At 29.3% G+C, this 24,368-nt stretch overlaps 1 protein-coding gene across 11 annotated transcripts in view; it reads right to left on the bottom strand.

Annotated features, from left to right (window-relative positions):
• The window catches only part of LOC145276793 (oxysterol-binding protein-related protein 11-like), a 430,789-nt gene that overhangs the window by 66,492 nt on the left and 339,929 nt on the right, over positions 1 to 24,368 (bottom strand). For 6 of the 11 annotated variants that reach the window (XM_080128095.1, XM_080128096.1, XM_080128097.1 and 3 more), the window contains 2 exons: positions 18,636 to 18,716; positions 8,963 to 9,007 (listed from right to left, as the gene is read on the bottom strand). In XM_080128095.1, coding sequence (XP_079984221.1) covers positions 8,963 to 9,007; positions 18,636 to 18,716 — 126 coding nt within the window. The remainder of the gene's footprint in view (positions 1 to 8,962; positions 9,008 to 18,635; positions 18,717 to 24,368) is intronic. The other 5 variants (XM_080128098.1, XM_080128099.1, XM_080128100.1 and 2 more) reach the window with 1 other exon arrangement.

The raw sequence follows: 24,368 nt of genomic DNA, 5'->3' as shown, positions 1-24,368 counted from the left end.
ATTGCATTGCTATGATGACTGAACATGCATTCATGACTTGAAAGTTTCATCTCTATTGCAGATACTGATGGCATGAGACTAAGAAAGCAAGCTCTGAAATGGACATTCGTCAGAAGCAAGAGGAGTCATTGAATTTCTGGCTAAAGTGCATTGATAATAGTGGTGACCATATAAAAAATAAATTCGGGAGCAAAAGGTTGATTGTTTTAATTATACCACTCCCATCTTTGTAACTATTAAAAAAATAGGAGGCTTTACTTTTGGAATAACCCTTGTATCACTGAAATATTGATTGGATCGAACAGAATGTATAAACGATAAAAGTGATTGAAATTTAATTTTTCTAATGGCAAATGACAGCAACGAATGTTAAATACGAGTGGTTAGTTAAAATCAAATATCGATTTGGTCGATTCTTTGTGAATTAGGCCTGATTTTGAAAATCCAACTTAAAATGTTAGATGTTGCACAAATAGACACAAAAATTGTAGATGGATTAAACAAGATTATGTTATTAAGTGGCAAGGTGTAGTGATTACAGGTGTGAACTGTGTGCCGAGTTACATTGAGGCTTCTATATTACTTTCAATAATACCATTGGTATATGAATTCACATATCCTCTCTCCAGCTATCAATTAAATATATACTATTTGAATTATTCGGACGAATATCCTCATCTTCAGTATTATTTTCACAATGTTGTGGTTGATGTAACCTCCGATCTTCAGATGTACCGTATTAAACTCTGAAAGCTTTCTGTCAAACTTGGAGATCTGCATGGAATTTCAAAATGGAACCGTTTATTTAATCCATGGAGGTAGCATGCTCTCATTCTGTAAGCCCTGACCAGGTAAAAGTTTAAGTAATTTGCAATTGTATTCTTATCGCCTGCACTAAGGATTGAACCTTCAACCTTCAGAAGAGTGTAACTTATAACTGAATTTTATAAAGTACTTTATCCACTATGCTACAGGTACTTGCAGATTTCGGAGTTCAAAAGAAAGATTCCCTGAGTTCAATAAAATACACCTAAAGATGGTCGGAGGTTACACTGACCGAAACATTGCAAAAAGAAAAGATGAGAACTATAGCGGAATAATCCAAATAATAAAAATCAATCCTCATCTCAAATATTCAGAAAATCAATTAAATATTAAGTAGACAACTCTTTTTACAACTAATTTAGAAGGAACAATTCCAACATATCATGAACTTCATCTTGTGACTTGATTTAAAAAAAATGCTGGTTCAAGAGATGTGCAGTTGGAGATTATGTAAACCTTGTTTCACTATAGACTCCTCATCATGCAGACATCCTTATATGAGCTATATTTGTCTCTGAAGACTGATTTGGTTGGTTGTTTTTGTTTTATGGCATATCAACCCTTTTCGGGTTATTTAATGCCGAATCCAGTGATTTTGAAGAAAAATTTTTTAATAGAATATTTTTTTTTTTCAAGTTGGTTTCTATTTAACCCATAATTGGGACCCTAACAGGTACTACCATTCCGGGTCAGAGTGGACCTGGGAGCAATGGCAATTAAGGGGTGGCTCCATACTCCCCAAATCCCGCAGCTGAGGTCTCACCATCAGATATAGTTTAAGGTCATATCCAGGACCTCTGAAGACTGAAAGGAGGCCATTTCATGTCATTAAAAAAATCCACAACAAATATTTACTTGTATAAGAAACTTGTTTTTAAAAAAATATATAAAAATAATTGGCTCAAGAAAAAGTTTTTATTTTCATTTTTGAAAAAATCTGTTCAGGACAAGGGTCAACAATGATAGAATTTAAAAAACATTTTGTGAAACTGTCTTAGTAAAAAAAAATACATTAAAGTAATACAGTATCACAACAGAAAACATTAATTACCAGAATATTTATTGAATTAAATAATATTTTAAAAAATTTTAATGAAGATTTTTTTTAAATTACAATTTCAAAATAAATTAAAACAGTCAATTTGGGATATTCTGAAATGCATGAAATAATCAACACTTACTTCTATATATAAAAAAAAAAAAATAAAGCAAATAAAAATGGTTAAATTTTAAAGGTTTTGTGATTGTCTTCCCTTATCCAGAGTGGAACTCTTCAAAAATGAAAACAAAAAATTGTCCTGAGTCTAAAATGCACAAGTGCTAAAAAGTTGTTCGATATAATTATTCAAATTGACATAACTTTTGTTTAGTATAAACGTTTTTTTTGTTGTTTTTTTATAAATCTGATAAATTATACTAAAACCGAGTCGATCAAAATTGGTTTTCCTCAATCTTTTCGCCTTTAATAACAAAATAAATGCAAAAATACAGCTTAGTTCTGGGATTTAGTTATGTTTTAAAAAAAAACAAAAAAACTTTACTCATTCTAATTAGCTGTAATTTGTAATTAATTGACCAAGCCGCCCATTTCCCACTTTAGTTAGTTATGTATTTCTCTCGATTCTTCTTAGTGTACTGATTTAACTACTCTATAAAAGTTCAAATCTTTGAGCAAAAATATGTCAGAGTTTATGAATTTTTTAATGAAATGAAAGAATAAAAACTGGTTGTGACCCAACAAATCACGGATAAGTAATCTTTAACATAGACTAACGGGGATAGCTGGGGATAAAGTGTAACATTTCTATAATAACTTCTACCTTTACCTCTTTGTCCATCTCTTTCCTTCACCTCCACTTTACCTCTCCCTCTTTCCTCAAACTTCTCGCAATCAGCTCGGATACACACAGACAACTCTCCTTTACAGACCAAATTCCTCAAGAAATGAGTCAGCATTTTTTTCCAAATCTATATCTATAGAATGTGTGTGTGTGTGTACGCGTGAGAGGACAATTCTCAACTTATGTACTCAATGAAGTTTTGATCTATAGACTTGAAATTTGTTATATAGAGTATTCAGACATGTGGAAAACTTTTAATCAGCTTTCATCTGGAAAAAAGGTTGCTAAGGGGTCAAAATCGAAAAATTGGTACATGGGATTGTCAAATTTTTATCCATTTGCCAAGTGTTTCACAAAGGCGCATGTGTGAATTGTTCACATGACAGCTTCCTTATGTTACGAATAAGTAGGTTTGAAAACACCTAAAGCTTGTAGCAAGTTTGCCTAATGGTTATTGTACTTCATTCACTCTTTAGGTTTTGGTTTCAATCTCAGCTTGAGTATTTTTTCTTTTTCTTACAAGAAATGAACTATTTAGAAAAAACAATACTCGCATGCGCATGTCTCAGTTTCTGCCTTAAAATATAATATTTATGTGTATTTTATGACCGGGCAACATCGGGTGACCTTCAAGTTAGTACATAAAATTAAAAAACGACTCTCCCTGATGAAACCTGGCCTAGTTGACCCTCAGAGAGTGACTACTTTTTTCTAGATTTCAGATATTATTCATCCAGGGCAACACTGATCAAGAATAGACCAACCTGATGGGTGTTTGTTTAGTATTTTTTTATTTTTAGCTAGACATACAAACACACAGACAACTGACTGACCTTTATATAATAGATTAGCAGGGGTCTAGAAGTTAAAGTGTATAACATCTTTATATAAGAACTTTTATCTCTCCCATTTTCCATCCTTCACTACAACCCTATCTTTATTCTCCACGCAACCCATTCCTTTTTCTTTTTTTAATGTGCTGGAAAAAAAATGTAATTCAGTTACTGGACCTAGCCTTACAAAAATGCATTGTCTTTGTTGAAAAAAATTACATTAAAATCCAGAAAAAAAAAAAAACCAAAAAAAAAAAAAAAACCCAGCTTCCTTTGCAAACAAAAACTTGTCCGGAACAATATTTTTTTCTCTAAATTTTAGATATTATATATCCAAAGCTGTCTGTCAAGACAACACCAACTTGATGGGCCTTTATTTAGTAGTTTGGGACTTTTAGCTGGACATATAAACAGACAAATTTCCTTTATGTAATAGATTTTAAAAAATTATTATTACTAGGTCAGCTTTAATAACAAAGTATGGTGATAGTTTTATAGAGAAAAAGTTTAAACATTAATGAATGCAACAATGTTTACATATCTCCTCAAGTGGAACTAAATGCTTATTTGGAAAGCAATTTTGTCATTAAATGAAAGACAACATTTTCATATGAAAAAAAAAAAAAAAGACCAAGTGATAATCAAAAGCAGCATAAAAAATAACCACAATGCAACAAGCAAGAGAATAGAAAGCAAATCAGCTAACAAAAATGAAAAGGTTTTAAATATATAAAAAAAAGTAATCACATTATTCAGTTGTTACACTCATCTCTTTTTTTTTTTTTTTATTTAAATTTTTATCAGCATTTTCCTTACCATCTTCAGGAAGGCGAGTACACTTTTCAAAAGGAATAGAGAGAATTCGCAGAAATAATTTTGCAATGGATACTTATGCAGTAAAAAGGACCATGCTATCATTGAATTGTCTGTGGTTTATGAAAAATGCTTGAAGTTGCCAAAATGCAGAGTGTCTTAACTTTAAAACAAAAAAAAACATTTGTTTGCCAAAATTGATGTATTATATATTAAAAAAAGTCTACGTATTTATCTTCGTTTGAAGAAAAAATAAATTAAAAAAAAAATTATACATTTTTTTTATTTGCTATCACTTGTTTATCATTCAAAATATATTTATTCATCAAACATACTTTAGAATTTTTTTTCTCTTTTGATTTGAATTTTCTAAAATTGTCCAATAATTATTCAAGAATATTGTTATCATTTTTCAATTAATTTTTCATTAAATTAATTTCATACTGACAGAAATAATATTATTCATTGGAAAAATTGGTAAAAAAAAATTAAAAAAACCACAATATTTTCGCTTGGAACCTTCTGGCATTTTCCGTAAACTGCCAGGATGATTCCGGCAGCAGCATGGTTCTTATACTACAATACATATACTACATAAATAACTTGCAATGTTTCAAACTTCCGCAATTTTATTGTCCTGGCATTTTTATTTTTAAAGAGATCTCATCCTTAATTATATTTGGACATATATACCCATAATCATTAATTTGGCCATAATTTTGCTATTCAAATGAACATTGTGGTTTACCTTTTGATCACCATTAACTGATTTGTTTTTAGATTAATTCTGATATCTAAATATGAGGCCACTATCATGTGTTATTATGGGGATCATTGTAAAAATATATAAATTTTTTAGATTGAAAAATTTACAAAATTTTCAACATCTTGTTCATTTTCACCTACATAACTTCAAAACAATTTTTTTTCTGGTTCGTGTCAAAATTTCCCTTATATTAAAAAATGAAAAAGAAAAATCTGTATGATGTACGTAACTATGATGAAACAAAAATATCATATTCCCAAAATTATTGATCAAGTAGTTTTATTTTTAAATAAAAAAAATAAAATTTTATGAGCATCGGAGAAGTGAATGTCACACCTGCCACTGAAAAAAAAAAAAAAAAAAAAGAAACCTAAAAAACAAGGGAGAAACTTTTACGATTATTCATACCCATGTTGTGCCTACAAATTCTGATTAATCGCTCTAAAACGATTTTCTTGATTAAAATAAACATCAATTTACATGATTTTTAGAATATGATATTTTTATTTCATCACAAGTATGTACATCATACAGATTTTTTTGTTTTTTACTATGAGAAATTCTGAACAAGAACTATTTTTTTCAAGTTAGAGATTACATATTCAAAATGAGGGAGAATAATGCTTTGAAATTAGATGTTTTATCAGTTTATCAAAGAACTGAAAATAAAATAAAAAAGGATAATTAAAAAAAAAAAAATTCTAATCCTTGCACATTTTTTTTTTTTTACTTGTCACTGAGTGATAATCACATTTCTCTTAAAATTGAAATATTTGATATTTTTACTTCGAGTTATTTGCTTTTGGTTCTCCAAGTTTTGAATTTTTAAGAAAATACACACTTCATACATTAAAAAAAAAAATTCCAAGAATGATACATTTCACACTCTGGATGCAATGGTGAAATGTATGCTAATACAACACTGAGCATAAAAATGAGTGAACATTTCAAATAAACACAAAAATATCGATCACACAAAAACAAAAGGCAGCACAACACAAATGGGGGAGGAAAAATGAAAACATTTTTGAAATTGAAAAATTAAGTTCAACAAACTAAAAATAGAAAGCAATTTGTGATAAAAATGTTTCTAAAGTTCAGGCAACTTTCTTTTTTTTACATTGGGAAACAAGACAAGTTGTTACAAATATTTGATGATTATGTTTTCTCACACAGGAAATCTATAAATTATTGCTTTTTAAAATACTACTTCTAAGAAGAAAAGGATAGTTACTTACAAAGTGAATATTCATAAATAAATGCATCTATTTACAGATCAAAAGTATCATTCTTATGAAGAAAATTGAATAAAATTAAGACAAAACAAACAATTTTGATAATTTGATAAAAGTATTTAAAAAAAAAACAAAAAAAAACAGAAAAAAGATATCTAAAAATAGGGAACAGTCATTAAAATGATGTAAAAAAAAAAAAAAAACAGAAACAAACAAACAAAAAAAAAAAACAAAACGAAACAGGAGCATAGTCGTTAATAATATCTTTAAAAACAAGATGAGGGACACCAACTATTAATCTACAAAAAAAATGTCAGTTACTAAGATAAAGCAAAAAATTAAAATATCCATAAAAGATAAATGAAAGAAAAATGAGTTGGATTCAGTTTTACATTGATCGATTTGTTTAGGAAAAAAAAAAAAATAATAAAAAAAAATGGACATATTAAAAAAAAAAAAAAAAAAAAAAAAATTAAAAAAAAATAGTCAAGTAGGTTGAAAAAAAAAAAAAAAAAAAAATTATTTGTCCTCTTCAAACATCAAATGAATCATTTCAATCAATAATAACATCTCATCTTTTAATAAAATGCCACACCTCTCTTTTTGAGGTTGGGGACTGTGTTAAAGAAAATCTCCAGCTATCAATTTTAGACAATATATCAAAACTAGAGTGCAGAAAAATTTTGAAGAAAAAAAAAAAAGTTTGTGTCCAGAATTCCCTGTTATTAAAAAATAAAAGAAAAAGCTATATGATGTATGTTCGTATGATAGAATGAAAATATATTCCAAAAAATATGTAACTTATCAAGTAGTTTTATTTTTATAAAGAAACTCATCTTTAAGCGATTAATGGGAATTCATAGGCATTGCAAACATAAATCTCGCAAGTTTGAACTATTGTTGAGTTATCTCAACTTTTTTTTTTTACAGTTTGGAAAACTGTAGACAAGACAGCTGCTCTTGTTATTCATACAGATTTTTATTTTTTAAAATAGAGGGTATTCTGGAAAGAATTTATGTGTGTATGTATGTAAATTCCACAGTTGTAGCTTTTATTTGCTATATATATATATATATATATATATATATATTGCTGCCTTGTATTATATAAACATCCAGTGGAAACTCAGACTGCACAATATTATTATACCATCTTTGGACAGAACAGATACTACACTTTAATATATGTAATCATTAAAATTCAGATAGAAAATTTTAATAAATTAAATACAAGGCCATATAATAGGGGAATCGGGGAAGATCAACAGACTTATTGATCTATATCTAGCCAGCCAGTCACCACATTTACTCTATGGTTGAACCTACTTAAAATATACCCAATGTTTTGATGATTTTTATTTACAAAAAGTATATACTACACTTTGATCCTAATCTGAAGCTCTAGAAAATATATTTTAGTTTGAGTTTTGTCAGACACAAAAGCGACATCAGGGAGGTGACGGTAGATAATTAATCACAAAGACTAACAATTTTAAAGTGCCAAGTTAGAATCCAGTTTCTTCTGCAGAAACACTTTCACTTAGAGATGTTGGCAACCTTCACATGGTCCCCCTCTCATAAATACTCAATATCTTTCTAGAAATAATTCAACTAGAAAAATATCAGAGAAAATGAATGCCAACAATAATCATCTGATTTCATGATGCTCAACAAGGACATAACATGAAATCTTAAAATTTTTTTTTTCATCATCTTCAATGATTTCATTTGAATAAAGCTGATAACATACAAACATGAAATTGCCGTAGCACAGACCTCTTATTTTGAATTACACATTTTTTTTATTTATAGTTGACTAGTCTGGGTGCCTGGCATTGCTCGCCTGCTTGGAGGTGTGTGTTGAGCAAAAAAAAAAAAAAAGTGGAAGTAGGCAGGCATGCTCAAAACCATACCGCGAAGGAGGAAAAGAACGTGGAAAAAAGAAAAGTGACATCTTTGCCGTTGCGTCCATCACCAAACCAAAAGTGGTGAAGGTTTAAATTAAGGCTAGTCAATCGAAAAGAGAGGATGACTTTCGAAAATATTGGCGAAAAAGGCGACCCCCTCCTTGTAAAAAAGTGTCCACTTGAGGGGGAAGGAATTAATATTTTTAACCAATTTTTCGATATTTGTATCCGAAGGGTCGAGCTTCAAAACGATACCGATCCCATGAAAATCCGTCACCTCTGTCAAAAGTTTTGGGCAAACGTACATACATTTAAACAGACAGGTGAGATTTTTATTATGGATGTGAGATTATTGATTAAAACAAGAGATCACCAAAGAGGCTTAATGAAGAAACAAATGTAAAACTGAAGAATATTTCTCCTTATCTACAAAAGATAATAAACAACGAAGAGAAGATGCAAATGGTGATTTCTAAAAAAAAAACATAAATAAAAACGAAAAAGTGAAAAGTATAAGCGGAGAAAAAGTAAAATTATTTGCGGATTTTTCTTTAACAGGAGTGTAGGTCAAGGGGTGGGAGTAAATAGGACGGACGAGCGAGAAAAGAAACGGTGAGAGGCACACGCAAACAAATCCAAAGTTTATTTTATTTTTTTTTTAATTTCTTGTGGAAGATCTGGTATAAGAAGAAAGAAAGGAAAAAAAAAAAAAAAAAAAGTCTAAGCAGATAGATATGCCTACCAGCATGAACAATCCCGGTTCCACATATTTTCCATGTGAGAAAACCTATGTGAAGAAAACATGGCAGTTACAAGTATCAAGATGGCTAGAAATTAGTGGACACAGAAATAATGGTAAGGGAGGTATACATGACAAACAGAGGCTGAAGAGAGTCTGGTAAAAAAGACCAATTACAGGTTTCCTTTGTTTGAATTCGAAACAGACAACTGATGTTACTCTGATCTTCTGTAATACATAAAATCCCCAAAGCAGATTTTTTCATGGTAAACAACTGATGATCTCTACAACAATATTAGAACTAGCATAAATTCTTGAAAGCAAAGTGATTGCAGGAGATTATTTGACTTATAAACAAAAGTTTTTCATCAAAGTACTGGGGACTAAAATTTATTTTTCCATATAGTTTTAAAAGATTAAAAAATTTCCAAGACATATTTATATATATTTTTTATTAATATAAACAAAGTTACATGGTCGCGAAATTGGACAAATGGTTGGTTAAAACCAGTAGTCCCTGTCAGGCGATTTAATAAATGGTTGCTTTCTACAAAAGAAACCAGTCCTCAAATGTGACCATGTAAATTTGTTTATATTAATAAAAATATATCTTGCCCTTTTATTGAGCACTCTTAATAACCTCGTTAAATTTATTAGTTATCACTCTTGAATACCTTTAACCTGGAATGTGTGTGTGTGTGTGTGTGTGTGTGTGTATTATGGGCTACCACTATTCAACAAAACGTACTTTGTAATATGAATGAAATATGAGTGTGAATTAAATACATCTGGTTTTGGATGTTAATTAATGATATGTATAATTATTATTAACTAGACTACCCGTGACCCGTTGGGTCAGTATGTTATATTAGCTATGGAATTCATGTATGAGTGTGACACTTGTGATGTAAAGAAAATAGGGTTTTTTTTTTTGACATAACGGAAACATTTCTACAAAAGTATATTAAAATGAAAAAAGAATATAGATAGATTTCTACGAGTCGTTCTGTTTATTATAATTGATTATTTTGGGGAAAAAAAACTTACAGTTACTGAATTATAAGTGGTTGGCCATACTTATAGGTAAATGTGCACTGAACAGATATCATAATACTTATAGTTAAATTCAAATTTTTATATATCTGCTTTTTTTTTTACATCGTTCATTTCTGTATTGCGTTTAAGTTATTTTAAACCCCACTCTTCCCATGTTAAATAATAATTTCGAAATAATAACGTTAATATTTCAGTGCGTATGTCATGTGCGCATGCGCAACCGGATGTCGTAAACTGGAAAGTGGGTTACATACATCGTTACAAGGTCATTTGAGTTTTATAATTATATAGATTATTATTAATGATATATATAATTATTGCAGATTAATATTTTCAAAGGGTGAATTTTTAACAGGATTCATACAAGAGTGCTCAATACTGAAATAGGGCAAGATATACTTTTTATTTGTTCAACATAAGCATTTACATGTTGCCACATATGTGTTGGTTGGACAAGTGAATCAGTGATGTGTGAATTCATTGATGTACGAAGACTGCTATCCACCCCCCACTGAAAAAAAATCTCTGGAGAGAGGTTTGGAAAGAGGTTATCAAAATGCCCAATGTTTTTGACAAGTTAAATCAGTCAAGAGCATTTATTTCAAGGTCATCATAAGCGTCTTGTTTAAAAAAATTTTGGGGGGTAAAATGGCAGATTTTGCAACCAGAAGAGTCATTTTAAGGTTTCAAATGTTGAAGATCAACAGACTGAAATTGTCGTAAAACTGAACGTTCAATAAAATTCAATTCCACAGATTACACATCATCATTATATTCGGTTTAACGTTCGTTTTATATATTGGCATGTGTTGGATGGCTTTTAAAAATTTACTCCCAAACTAACTTATCACTGACTAGGCCATTATTTAAATTATATAACCTGAAATTTACTTAGTAAATCATTTCCTTTCTGGAGGCAAAACTTTTATAGGCTAGATGCCTAGAAAAGGTCAAGGACATGTGAAAGACAACTACCCCATCCCCCTCTCAACACAACTGATCAGTTGGTCACTGAGGGTAGCAAGGTTCCCCAGTCCAGAGGGACACGATGGGACACGATTTATCTTTATTATTCGCGGAATAACCTTCAACTGAAGGGGGGGGGCGTTGACTTTCAACCGAACGGTTTCAATGATCAGCCTCTCCCCATCCCCTTGATTGCAACCCAGTGGCTTTATAGAGGCACCATTTCTAGATGATTGCCTACCAAAGCCAAAGAGTGCTTCATCGTCTTATGCAACATCATATTTAATTTTATGATTTAAAAAATAAATTAAATATTTCATCTTTAAAGAATTATGTTTATTTGAATAAATAAAATTATTTTTCATTGTAATCCCAATGTTTTGATTATCTCCATCTAAACAATAAAATAAAATTAGACAACTATGATAAACTATTGGAACTGCCCTGATTTGGACTGTAATAGATATCTTCAGTTCAGAGATAGTTTGCGGATCGCTTGAGATAACCCCACAGATAAAAATATACAGGTTAAGGTTCAGTAAGTTAACGATCACACCTCATACTGACGAGGATCATAAAAGCGTGCCCATATATATCGCTGAAAGGATTTTGAATTTTTTTTTTTTTTTTTTTTTTGATGGATGTATCTTTTGTGGGTGAATGAGATTTACTCTTTAAATTTGGTTTCATGGTTTTATTTTATGGCATATCAGCCCATATCAGATTAATTGATACTGAATCCAGTTATTTTGGAGGAAAAGTTATGTTTCAAAGTTGTTTATATCTTTAAATATTGATTCATGGTGTTTGGGTGTTTTTTTTTTTGCAGCATATCAATCCTTTTCAGGTTATTGAATGTTAAATTCTAGGAAAAAAATTTTATATCTTAGAATATTATTCATGACGTTTAATTTGGTTGTTTCGTAGAGAAAAGTTTTTTTTCTTTTTTAACTTAGTGGAACACAAAGTTTTTCTAAGGGAACAGAAAAAAGACAATAACATCAATGTTTGTTGCAGTTAAATTAAGCTAATATTTTCAGATAGCCTGATCCAGTATCACTAGAAATTACTCTTTAAATCAAAAGCATATCGATCTTAAAATATATATCTCAATCAAAAACATCTTTAAATAATGCAAGGAAAATTAACAAGACATCCAAGTGTCAACTTTTATCTGATATTCAAGATTTTTCTTGACAAAAAAATCCCAAACAACTCCAAAATCTGTCAAATTATTTGGAGATGATTTAAATATTATACATTTCCTTGAAAGCAATAACTTTAAAATTCAGGTCATACAGCTTCATATGTGCCGAATCATAGTTTTCTTAAGAAATACTTTAAATTTAAGACTATTTCTCATTTAAGATTATTTTTTATTTAAAAAGAAAAAAATAATCGTGATAATAAACTTCAATAGACTAACCTAATCAGCATAAATCAGATAAGATTTCCAAGAACTGGTACAAAACAAAAAGTCAATAAAAACAAAAAAAAAAAAAAAGAGGGAGAAAAGAAAGCCAGTCTAAAAAAAAAAAAAAAGTGGGGGATCAAGCAATTTTACAAATGACTGAAAGCACAGAAGCTACAGATCTGTAATAGCAAAAGACAAATGTAAACAGTTACAAAAATCCATGAATTAAAACCGTGCAGATTTTGATTTCAATATTGTTTTATTCAATGATTGGATCAATAAATACTGATTAAATTAGGCATCGCTGATGTGTAGGCAGATACAATATTGATCTAAATATCAATAATCAAGATGAAACAATTAATTAAACAATACTGCCATTACCACATTATATATCATTCTCAAAATATTGAAGATATTTACCATCTCGGTTATATTAAACAAAGTCCATATTTACTGATTTATATAGGTGATTGATTTTGAAAAATAAAAATATATACACAATGATGACAAGATCTTTGTTAGTTTGTTTTAGTTCATGTCACATCACTGCAATATCGTGGCATTCTACATTGTTATTGCCTTCTCGTGTAATGAATGATTTCCAAAGCCAAAAACAAAAGATTACTCGAGACATGGGAGATTGAAGAGGATAATTAATGACACAGATTAATGACCTGGTGTGCCATGGTCAAATCCAGTCCATAGCACCAATTTATTGATGCTGGCAACCTGTATGTTGTACCAAGTGTAAAAAAAAAAAAGTGTCGTTTCACACATTTGTTTTTTTGACACAGGATATTATTTAGAACTTTAAAGTTTACTCAGTTTTGCTTAAAAATGTCTTGTATAACGGATAAACCTCTTCTTTGATCCTGGCTCATCCCACAAATACATGATTAAAGTAATTAAAAAAATGAATCCAATTATATTTAAAAGAAAATAACTTTGTATATCAAATGAGAATTAATAAAATAAAATTTAGGCAAAAAAGGTTGTTAAAAATTTTGCTAAGTTCATTTTATAAGATCATTTACTGACTTGATTGACAAAGAAAAAGGACAGAAATTTTGATACTTATGCAGAATAAGGACCGTTTTATAAGGACCGTTTTATAAGGACTGGAATGTTCCAGGCAGTTTACATAAAATTCTAGAAAGTGCCAAATAAAAGTTTCACTTTTCTTTTGTGCAAACATTGACTAATTTTTTTAATAAAAAATATATTATTGCTATGATTATGAAGATAATTCAATAAAAAAGTGAAAAAATATAATGAACAATTATTGGACAATTTTTTATGAAACTTTTAGAAAATTAAAATTCAAATCAAGAAAAACAAACAAACGCTTATTGAAAGATTAAGTTTTATAAATAAATATTTAATTTTTTGAATAACAAACAACTGATAGCAAACAAAAATCTTTTCTGATTTATTTTTCTGATTTTTTTTGTTTTCTTAAAGGACATAGCTCCTGCAATTTCACTAACTCTGCATTGCGGCACCATTTAGCATGTTATGTAAACTGTCCGGAAAATTCTCATGATAGTACAGTCCTTATTTTGTATAAGTACGAAAATATGCACTAGTAGAATCATATTATAATTCCACACATGCTTTCTTTATCCATTTGTATTTACTGTTGTCATAATATTTCTATTGAAATATTAAATGTCTATTAAGATTAATAATATTTAAAAAAATATTCTTTCTTCTGTAAAAAGAATTATTGTCAACTAAATAATCTTTATATAAATGAAACCAATTTCAGTTATTTTTTTAAATTAAAAGCGTAACAATAACATATGTATTAAAATTACATTAAATTGGAAGAAAAAAATGCAAAAAGTTGAGAAAAAGATTAAAATCAACAAGGCAAAATAATTTGATTTTGGAACAATTCACTTTAAAAATAAAAATTACAAAGAAATACTATACTTCCAACTGCTCCTGCAGTATAATGGTAGTTCAAACAAATTTCGGGTAAAAAAACAAAAAACACACTTATGTACTCATGTGTCATATCGAAATTAACAAATATAAAAAATTACTAAAAAATAATCCAGTAGAAGGTGTACTAGATCGATTTTTCATAAAAAAAAATCATAGATATTACTGATCCGACATTTTCTATTTTGAAATGGCGGATTTTAAAGGAAAGCAAGCAGAATTGGTTGCAAAGACCTGTTTCACATTAAAACATACAATAAAACTCTATAATTCAATAATTATATTTTTACTCGATTATTTTTAATAATTTATACTAATGTGTACATGATGTGTGTAATAGTTTTTTTTCCTAAAATGCTTGAAATCCCATTATACTGCAAAAACACTTACTTTCCTAATAAACCTTTTCCGCATTTACAAAAAACAAAAGATTTTCCTGAAATTGTGTAAGCAATTTTAAAATGCTTTGTTGAATATCAATTTTCGTATTCATGCTATACAAATCTAACCAAGCAAAACCTTTGATTCCTATAATCTAATTCATTTAAATCCAATTTTTTCTCCTTATATAGAAATAGTTTTTAAACAATATTTCCACTGTCCTTAACAAAATATCCCACCCATTGCCAGCAAAATTGTAGCAGTAAAAACAATTTTCACTTGTTAAGAATCTAAAATTGATGAACAAACAAAATACAAGTTTATTTTATATAAACAAAAAAATGAGTATCAGAAAAAAGCTATCTATTCTAATACACAATGATTATGAAAAAGAATTTTAAACAATTGTTCATCGAAATAAAAGTGATTGAAATGGCAATATCATTTTTAATAGATGAAAAATAAAGAGAGTAAAAAAGGTAAAAGTAAAAAAAAAAAAAAAAATGGAGAAAAATGTAATTAGGAGGAATATGTAGGAGTAAAAATAAGTGGAAGAGTAAAATAAAGGGGGGGAGTAAAAATAAGTGGAAAAGTAAAATAAAGGGGGGGAGTAAAAATAAGTGGAAGAGTAAAATAAAGGGGGGGGGGAGTAAAAATAGGTGGAAGAGTAAAATAAAGGGGGGGGGGGAGTAAAAATAAGTGGAAAAGTAAAATAAAGGGGGGGGGGAGAGTAAAAATAAGTGGAAGAGTAAAATAAAGGGGGGCATGTGGCAGAGTAAAATAAGGGAGAGAGGGAATATAAAGGGCAAAATAAGGGAGTGGAATATGGAAGAGTAATTCTTTCATATATTTATGGAGGAAATACAAGATTTAAAAAATACTTTTCAAAAATGCCCAAAAGACAAACCCAAAAGAATAATAAAAAAAATTAAGCCAAAAATTGAAATGCATTTTTGAATGCAAAGTCCTGAATGAATACTTAAAATTATAAAATATGAACATCGTAAATAGTTTACAAATTGTAGTACCTCATAAAACCTGTTTTTACGCATATAAAAAATAAATGTTTTTGTATATCTTGTTGATTAAGAAACTAACGTTATGAACATACTCTAGTTTATATTTTCTTTTAATATCAATAAAGTCATTGTGTAAAAAAAACAAAAAAAACAAAAACTGCTTTATTTTTAGTTTGAAACTTAAAATGCGATTCCAGACAAGATAAATTTATTGTTAAACAATGTCAATTTAGTAAAACTGAATTTGAAGAAATATAAATTATTCATGCATTTATGAAAAAAGCTTAAGAGAGATCTTTGAAAATTATCCTATAAATATCTTATTTTCAATCAAAAAATCTGTACGAAGCATGGGCACACACACATAAATATAAGAAAACTTCTCAAATGGACTTATGATGTTAGTCTTTATTAGGTGTTAACTTTGTTTAAAATTAGACTGTTCCTTCTTTAATTAGATTTTTTAATTATCAATTTTTAATATTTATCAGAGGCATTCCGATATAAAACCTAAGAACACTCCCACACACAAAGTATATTTGTGTGAAATTTCATAAAAGTTGGCCCAATGAGTTTCGGAGTCCATAGGGAATGAACTCACACACAAAGTGCCTTTTATAAGTAGAGATAATTTCATTATACAAGTTATTTTTAAGATATCAGTTTATATATCAAATTAGCGGTTTCTAATGGGATTCAGTAATGTCATTTTAGTTTAACTTTTTGGATCAAATAGATTTGAGCCTCCACAGAATGAGCAACAATGAAAAAGATTAAAAGATACATTTTGTTTTAACATTGCCTTTTTTAAATTTCTAGGTGAATTATGAACAAAATCATGGGTATATTTTGTAACTTGGCCATCACTGATCGTTTTTATTCATAATAATAAAAAAAAAAAAGGTTTTTCTTTATAAAAGTCTTAAAAAATATTATTTGTTTCAATCCAAATAAATATTAGATTTAATACTAAATTAAAGATAATGTTAACCCTAACCTTTTTTATATTTGTATACCTTATTTTTTTTTCTAAAAGATAAAGGAAATATAAACAAATCTAAAAGTTATCAAAATATAGAGTGTCCTGAAATGAATCATCTAATTTGAAGCATAAAGTAACATAAAATAGATGGTTAATTTTGAGACACCTTGTTTTGTTTTATGAAAACAGAATTTAAAATTTTGTTCTTATTTCAGTATTCATGTTTATTGCATAGCATTTATTTTGTGTAATTATTTTTTTACAGTTACAATAGTTAGAGGGTAACCTACGAAAAAAAAACCCAAAAAATAAAAACATATGAGATCCACAAATAACTTTGCAATCCATCCATATTTGGTATAAGCATGCTTAAATCTATGTCTGACTTGTCCACTAAGTTTCAGTCATCAATGTCCAACAATCTCACCGATAAGCACATCTTCATACTATAACACACTCCTTTCTTGGCACTTACATGATTTCAGCTGTGATGGCCCTCTCCAGTTCAGAAAAAAAAATCTGGGGATTGTTTTGATAGAAATTATCTTTGAGATAACCCCACAGATTTTTATCTGTGGGGTTATGGTTTGGTTAGTGTGAACCCCATTAAGGATTGGACCTCCTCTGATGAGAATCAGGACAGTGACCCCCCACCCCCACCCCCTGCTTATCAGTGATAAGCACATCTAGTTACCACATGCAAAATTGGTAATAAATCTGACATTTGTTTCTTGACATTGCTCCGATTTGGGCTGCATGCTCTAGTTGGGTTCCTTTTTGTTCGGGGGGGGGGGGGATGATTGTTGTGACAGATACTATCTTTGAAATACCCCCCCCCTCCCTCAAAAAAATGGGGGGGGGGGTATGATCCGGTGAATGTGAAGCTCATTCAGGGTCACACCTACTGTTTAGATAATGACAGTGTCAACGTATCATTGAACAGTGCTAAAATAAAGACTGTTGGACATGACTAAAGTTTGTTACCAAATATGGTTTGATTACTGCAAAGAGTATGAATTCTATTCATGATTCCATGAGTAGCATTCTTATTGGAGAGTGGAAGTTTTTTTGTATTGTAGTTCATTTTACTGGTACTATAAACTACAGCTTATTTTTATAAATTTTTTTTTTTTTGGGGGGGGGGGGGTCCGTATTATTTTGAATCTTCAGACAACTGTGTTTTTTCTTGAGTGTCATTTTCACCATCTTCACGTGTATTTTGAACTCTGGAATATTTTTGTCGGACTTGGTAATTTGGATGAAATTCCAGAGTTTAGCAAAATACACCCGAAGAAAGTCGGAGGTTACATCGACCAAAACGTTGTGAAAATGACACTCAAGATGAAAACAGTAATCCGAAGATTCCAAATAATATGAATAATCCTCATATGAAAAATTCAGAAACATAAAGATTTTATAAAATATATGAAAAAAAGTTATATTAAAATAATACTCCAAAGATTCATAATTTATTTTGAAACGTTGGGAAACTTAGATTCTTAGTTATTTAATTAATACATAGACTACATTTTGATATATTTATTTTACTATATTCAATTACAAAATTAAATCCACCTTATGGTGGATTTAATTTCGTAATTGAATAAGTCATTTTAATCTTATTAATAGTTGAAAAAAAATCTTAATGGCGCTTTGAAATTTATAAAGGTATTTGCATGATGAATTCAACACGATTAGCTAACAGGCCTACCTAGTATCACCTAGGTCTTAATAGAAAGGCCAGAATATCAATTAGATTCTCCTGACCCAACCTACCCACATAGTAAAATTTGTGGTGAAAAAAGTAATAAAAGAATATTCACGTTTATTGTTTGAGAGAACTGAAAGAAAACAAAAACAACAACAAAAAAAGCACTATAAATAAATTTGATAGAAGTTTACATTTACCTGTCGCATCTGAAGGATATTAAGGCAATCTTGAAGACAATACACAGTTGAAGACGACGTGGCTTTAAGAAGGAGTAAATTCTGCAAGAAAAAGACATTTCAATCAGTTACGAAAAACTACATGAACTTCAGAATAATTTTATAACTTTTTTTTTTCCACTTCCGATTCCCATCATCAGAACATTTTAATGATTAATCAATCCATACAAACAACAAGGAATAAAAAAAAAAAAAAAAAAAAAAAAAATCCAATCTTACAACGTATGCTCCATGGAAATCAAGTCCCCGATCTTAACAGCACTGACGGCCACAGTTATGTTTAAACATACAGCACTTTTGCATAACCACCTAAACTGTCCCCATCCCCCAACCGCTACCTGTAGGCGTTGATTAGATATCTGTCATGGCCAGCTGTTGCATGCTGTAAACTATATGGCTTTAAAAACAGCAGGATTGATTATGCCATAAAGCATTATGGCCTCCACATGTCCAGCAAGCAAGGAATATTACTCGGTCGGCTTTATTTATTATTCAGATCTATATTAAGAAATTAAAATCAATCTCAGTCAGTTCAAAGTGGATAGTCGGGGTTGAGGGTTTACCTACAGCAAAGATGTCTCTTCTGACCATTTGATATGGACATTTAGTCGGACTTTCTTACTAATTTAGATAATACTCAACAGCTATTTTAAAATAAAACAAACTAATTTGTAATATTCAGCTGATTATTCACATCTTTGTTGTTATTTTCACAATGTTTCGGATTATGAATATAATTACACGTAATAGTTAACTAAAGATGATCATCCCATAAGAAACGGACCCCCCCAAAAAAAACAATAGGGAATTAATTAAAATGTTTAAAAGAATATGCAAATTAGCTAGATCTTTTGCAGATGAATACAATTCCACAACACGAACAAAGTTGTATTTTCTTTTTAAATAAATGGAAAAAAAAAAAAAAAGGTTTTAAATATGAATATCAATACACACAAAAAAAAAAGATTATAGGAGTATAGATATATAAATGAAAAAGTTTTGAATTAAATTTACGACAAATTTATTATTCGACAAGGAATACAAAAATTTATGTTTTTTCCTTTATTCATGAAATTTCAATAAATAGTTCCTATCCTCAGAGGAAATGTTTTTAGCAAAATAATGTTTATAGGAGTAATAAATTTTGCTATTTAGCACAGATTGAAAAACTAAAAATCCTAGAAAGCTTAAAAGAAACCAAGATTAATTGAGATTGTCTTATGTTCATACTAATATTGATATGGTCTTTAATTTTACAATATCATACAAGCTATAATCTGAAAGTATTTCAAAATTTAAGTTTATATATATATATATATATATATATATATATATATATATATATATAATTATACACACACATGAGATGTTCCAAAAGTAATGCTTTTTTTTTTTTTTAATTCTACCCAAATGGATCAGAGGGATTGCAATATGCATTGCTATGATGACTGAAATATATACATACACACACACACACACACTAGCAGGTGGGGCTCCTGGCTTTGCTCGGGCATAAAATACGCTTAAATATGATATTTTAATTTTTTGTCCAGATTTTGTATATATTATAGAGCTATGATTTCTAAGGTAAAAATAAAGTATTTAGGCGCCATCAGCTAGAATCGAAACTGAAACTGTAGCTTTCAAAGCTGATGACGTTACCACTGTACCATTACGCATATAAACCAATTAAAAATTAAAAATAAACTAAAATGAATATACACAATGTTTAACGATTTTTCCAATTTTGACTTATTTTGACCCCTTAAAAACAATTTTAACCGACTAAAGACCGATAAAAGAATGGCCCGTAAAAAAATCCAATCATTTGAGGCCCCTAGCGCTGCTTTGTGACTTTTAGTTCTGGAGGAGATAGATTTTGAAAATATGTAGACAGACAGACCGACATATAGCCATTTATACATAAGATATAGATAAAGTAAGTTTTATAGTAACAATACTACAAAACCGAAAACAAAATTAGATTTAAAGCTCTAAAAAATTATACTGAAATTGTTCACATAGACTTGGGGCATAACAGTTTAAAGCATTGATTAATAATCAATTCTAAGTGACCATGTTTTGTAAACTGAAGATTCAGTGAAAAAATCTACTTTATAATAAAAACTAGTGTGTGTGTATATTATTCAGTTTATTATTCTCATCTTGATTGTTATTTTCACAATATTTTGGTTGAGATACCTCCCACTTTCTTTGGTTAAATCTTCTTGAACTTGGAAATATATATATACTAGCAGCTCAGCCTGGCTTTGCTCGGCCCCTATGTACTGTTCATAACTTTATGTGCATATATATATATATATATATATATATATATATGTGTGTTAAAAAGTTTGACTCATGTCCAGGTAACCTACATCTAAAATTTCAAGTGTTTAGACCCAAAATTGGAAGAGTTTGGTCAAGTCTGCGAAGGTCAACCCTTTCAACTTTGACCTCTTAGCAGCCAAATTTTTGCCCCAAAACTGATTAAAAAGCTTGCTGCATGTCTGAATACCCTTTATATAAAATTTCAAATGTTTAGACCCAAAATTGGCTGAATAGTTTGCTAGAGACAGCATTGGTCAAATCTTTTGAACTTTGACCCCTTGGTAGCCAAAATTTTGGCCAAAAACTGATTAAAAAGCTTGCTCTATGTCCGAATACACTATGTAAAATTTTAAATGTTTAGACCAAAAGTTGGCTGAGTAATTTGATAGAGACCGCAAAGGTCAATTTTTTTTTTTAAACTTTAACCCTAATTTTGACCTCTACACATTCATTTTTTTGAGCTCAAATCAAATTAAAAAGTTTGGTCCATGTCCAAGTAATCTACATGTAAAATTTCGAGTGTTTAGACCCAAAATTGGTGGAGGAGTTTGGTAGAGCTCTCAAAGGTCAAATCGTTGAACTTTGACCCTTTGATTTGCAAATTTCTGCCCAAAAACAGATTAAAAAGATTTTCCCAAAATCTCAATACCCCTTATGTTAAATTTCGAGTCTGGAGACTGAAAATTGACAGAGTAGTTTGCTAGGGAAATGTGAACACACAGGCAATTTCACACACACACACACACACACACACACACGCACATATATGTAAAAAAAACATTGCAAAAGAAATTTTTAATCTGCTTAATTATATATTTAAAAGAAAAATTTTTTTTTTTGATTTTCCTCATGATCTTTCATGCGTTAAAATAAAAAAAATGTTTCATATGTACCATGAACGCTTTTGATTCTTCGTCAAACTATCATCAAGTGAAAATGCAAAGGAATAAAAAAAGCTATAGAATGAGTGCATGAAGTCAGATCTTGGAAGGACGTTTTCACACTGTTCCAGAAAAGGTGTTACAAATTTAGATTCTGTGCTGCTAGAATTGAATTTAGGAAAACTCGTCTCGGGAAAACTCGACCCCTTTCGCTAGGTAGGAAAACTGGTCCCTTATTGAATAAATATCGATTGAAAACACATTTTATGATCGTTCTTGAAGGAGATAGTTTTTTAAAATAGACTATAGCCCCATAATATTTTTAAAAAATATTTTTACTTGTTTAATGTTTTAGTTTTTTTTTAAATAAAATCGATTTTCGGGTTTGTATTACTGTACACAGATTCGAAAAAGTTGTCAAAAAACAAATATATAACAAATAAATGTTATCAAAGGCAAGATAAGTTACTTTTCTACCTAACTGGATATATTTTTTGTGTTTTTATTCAATGTAACATGTTTATTCAGCTCGAAAAGCATACAGTGTTTACCGATGTATTGGAAAATTCAAGATGGCAGCCGACTCTCTCTTTAACACGGTAAGTTCAGGAAAAGATGTGATAAATAATAAACTAGACAAAATACTGTTAGAAATTCGCTCAATATATGTTACCATGACATAAGTTGACATATATTCGGTGTTTTTTAAATAGTATTTTGTCTAGTTTATTATTTATAACACCTTTTTCCAAACTTACCATGTTAAAGAGAGTGTCGGGCGCCATTTTGAATTTTCCAATACATTGGTAAACACTGCATTTTTTCGAGCTGAATAAACATGTTACATTGAATAAAAACACAAAAAATGTATCTAGTTTGGTAGAAAAGTAACTTATCTTGCCTTTGATAACATTTATTTGTTATATATTTGTTTTTTGACAACTTTTTCGAATCTATGTGTACAGTAATACAAACCCCCGAGACCGCATTTTTATATATATATATATATATATATATATTAATATAAAAAGAATTTACTTATTTACTGTTTTTTATAAAAGGGTAAGATCGATTTTCCTACCTCGCCGACTATGTTGTTTAATTTATTTAGAATCGTTTATTCGGTAAAGAAAAAAAAACACAGAAAACAAACAAAAAACATGTTGAGTGAAATAATGTCCGGTATATCACATCTTAGGGGTCTTGATAATCGCTAAAAAATAGAAAATTAAAAAAATTACCAAGGGAGATTTGATTTAAAAAAAAAATAATAAATTTTAATATTTTTAAAAATATAATTTAGAGAGAGAGTGGGGGGGGGGTAAGAACTATATCTCCCTCCGAAAAACAACCAACAAAAAATGAAATTAAAAAGATTCTTGATAAACGATAGCGGAGTTTTCAATAAAATTGATTAATAAATTTATTTAGTGATTACTTTTTCTCTTAATGATTGATTTTAGAATTTTGAAGTAAAAATTTTAAAAAATTAAAAATTAGTTAACGAGAGATTGTTAGCACATGGCATCTCTCGCGCCAAAAAAATATTTCGTTTTTAATTTATTAGTTAATTTTTGCAAAATTTGACAGGACGACAATAAATGTTGATAATTGATAAAATTACAATTTTAAATAACGCATGAGTGCATTTGGTATGAGAGAAAACAAAAACATAACAACAAAAAACTATCATAATTAAAAAACCAAAACAAAAAAGAAACGAAAAATCGAATCGCTCCGTTTTTTAATTTTTTGGTTTTGTTTTTTATTATTGTTTTTATGACTCCAAAAAACATCGTTAAAATAACAAAAAAAATTTGTAATTAACTTTGTATGAACATAATAAACGCTTTAAAAGAAATGAAACCACTAAGAACTTAGCCAGCTAGGTAGAAAACGGACACTTAGAAAATCGATTTTATTTAAAAAAAAAAAAAAAAGTAAAAATATTTTTTTAAAATATTATGAGGGGGCTATAGTCTATTTTAAAAACCAATATCTCCTTCAAGAACGATCATAAAATGTGTTTTCAATCGATATTTATTCAATAAGGGACCAGTTTTCCTACCTAGCGAAAGGGGACGAGTTTTCCCGAGACGAGTTTTCCCAGGACAAGTTTTCCGGGCACCGCTAGAATTAGCACCATATTCTATTACGTAAAGCATTTTAAAATATTATCACTGGTTTCATAATCAATATTTTTTAATTGTAGTTGTTGCATTTTGACAGATAGCTGAGAATATTTTTAATTTTTGAAAATTGATTTTGGGACATTATTTTAGTGTTATTAAATAGGATTGATCTTAAATCAGAGAGAGGGGTCAGGTATTTTTGGCAAATGTTAAAGCTAGAGTTTATAAGATGCATGGTGAAGCTACAGGATAGGGTAGTGATCATAAAACCAATGTAACTATCAACTTTATTATTATTGTAGTAGTTACATTCTTCCAAACGCCAGTTACATTTATAGATTGGTTATTCT

Source organism: Euprymna scolopes, chromosome 5 (assembly GCF_053919585.1).
Source record: "Euprymna scolopes isolate OS-2025 chromosome 5, ASM5391958v1, whole genome shotgun sequence".
Classification (NCBI taxonomy): Eukaryota; Metazoa; Mollusca; class Cephalopoda; order Sepiida; family Sepiolidae; genus Euprymna; species Euprymna scolopes.
Note: the sequence above shows the minus strand (reverse complement) of the source record. Positions and strands in the feature narration are given on the sequence as shown.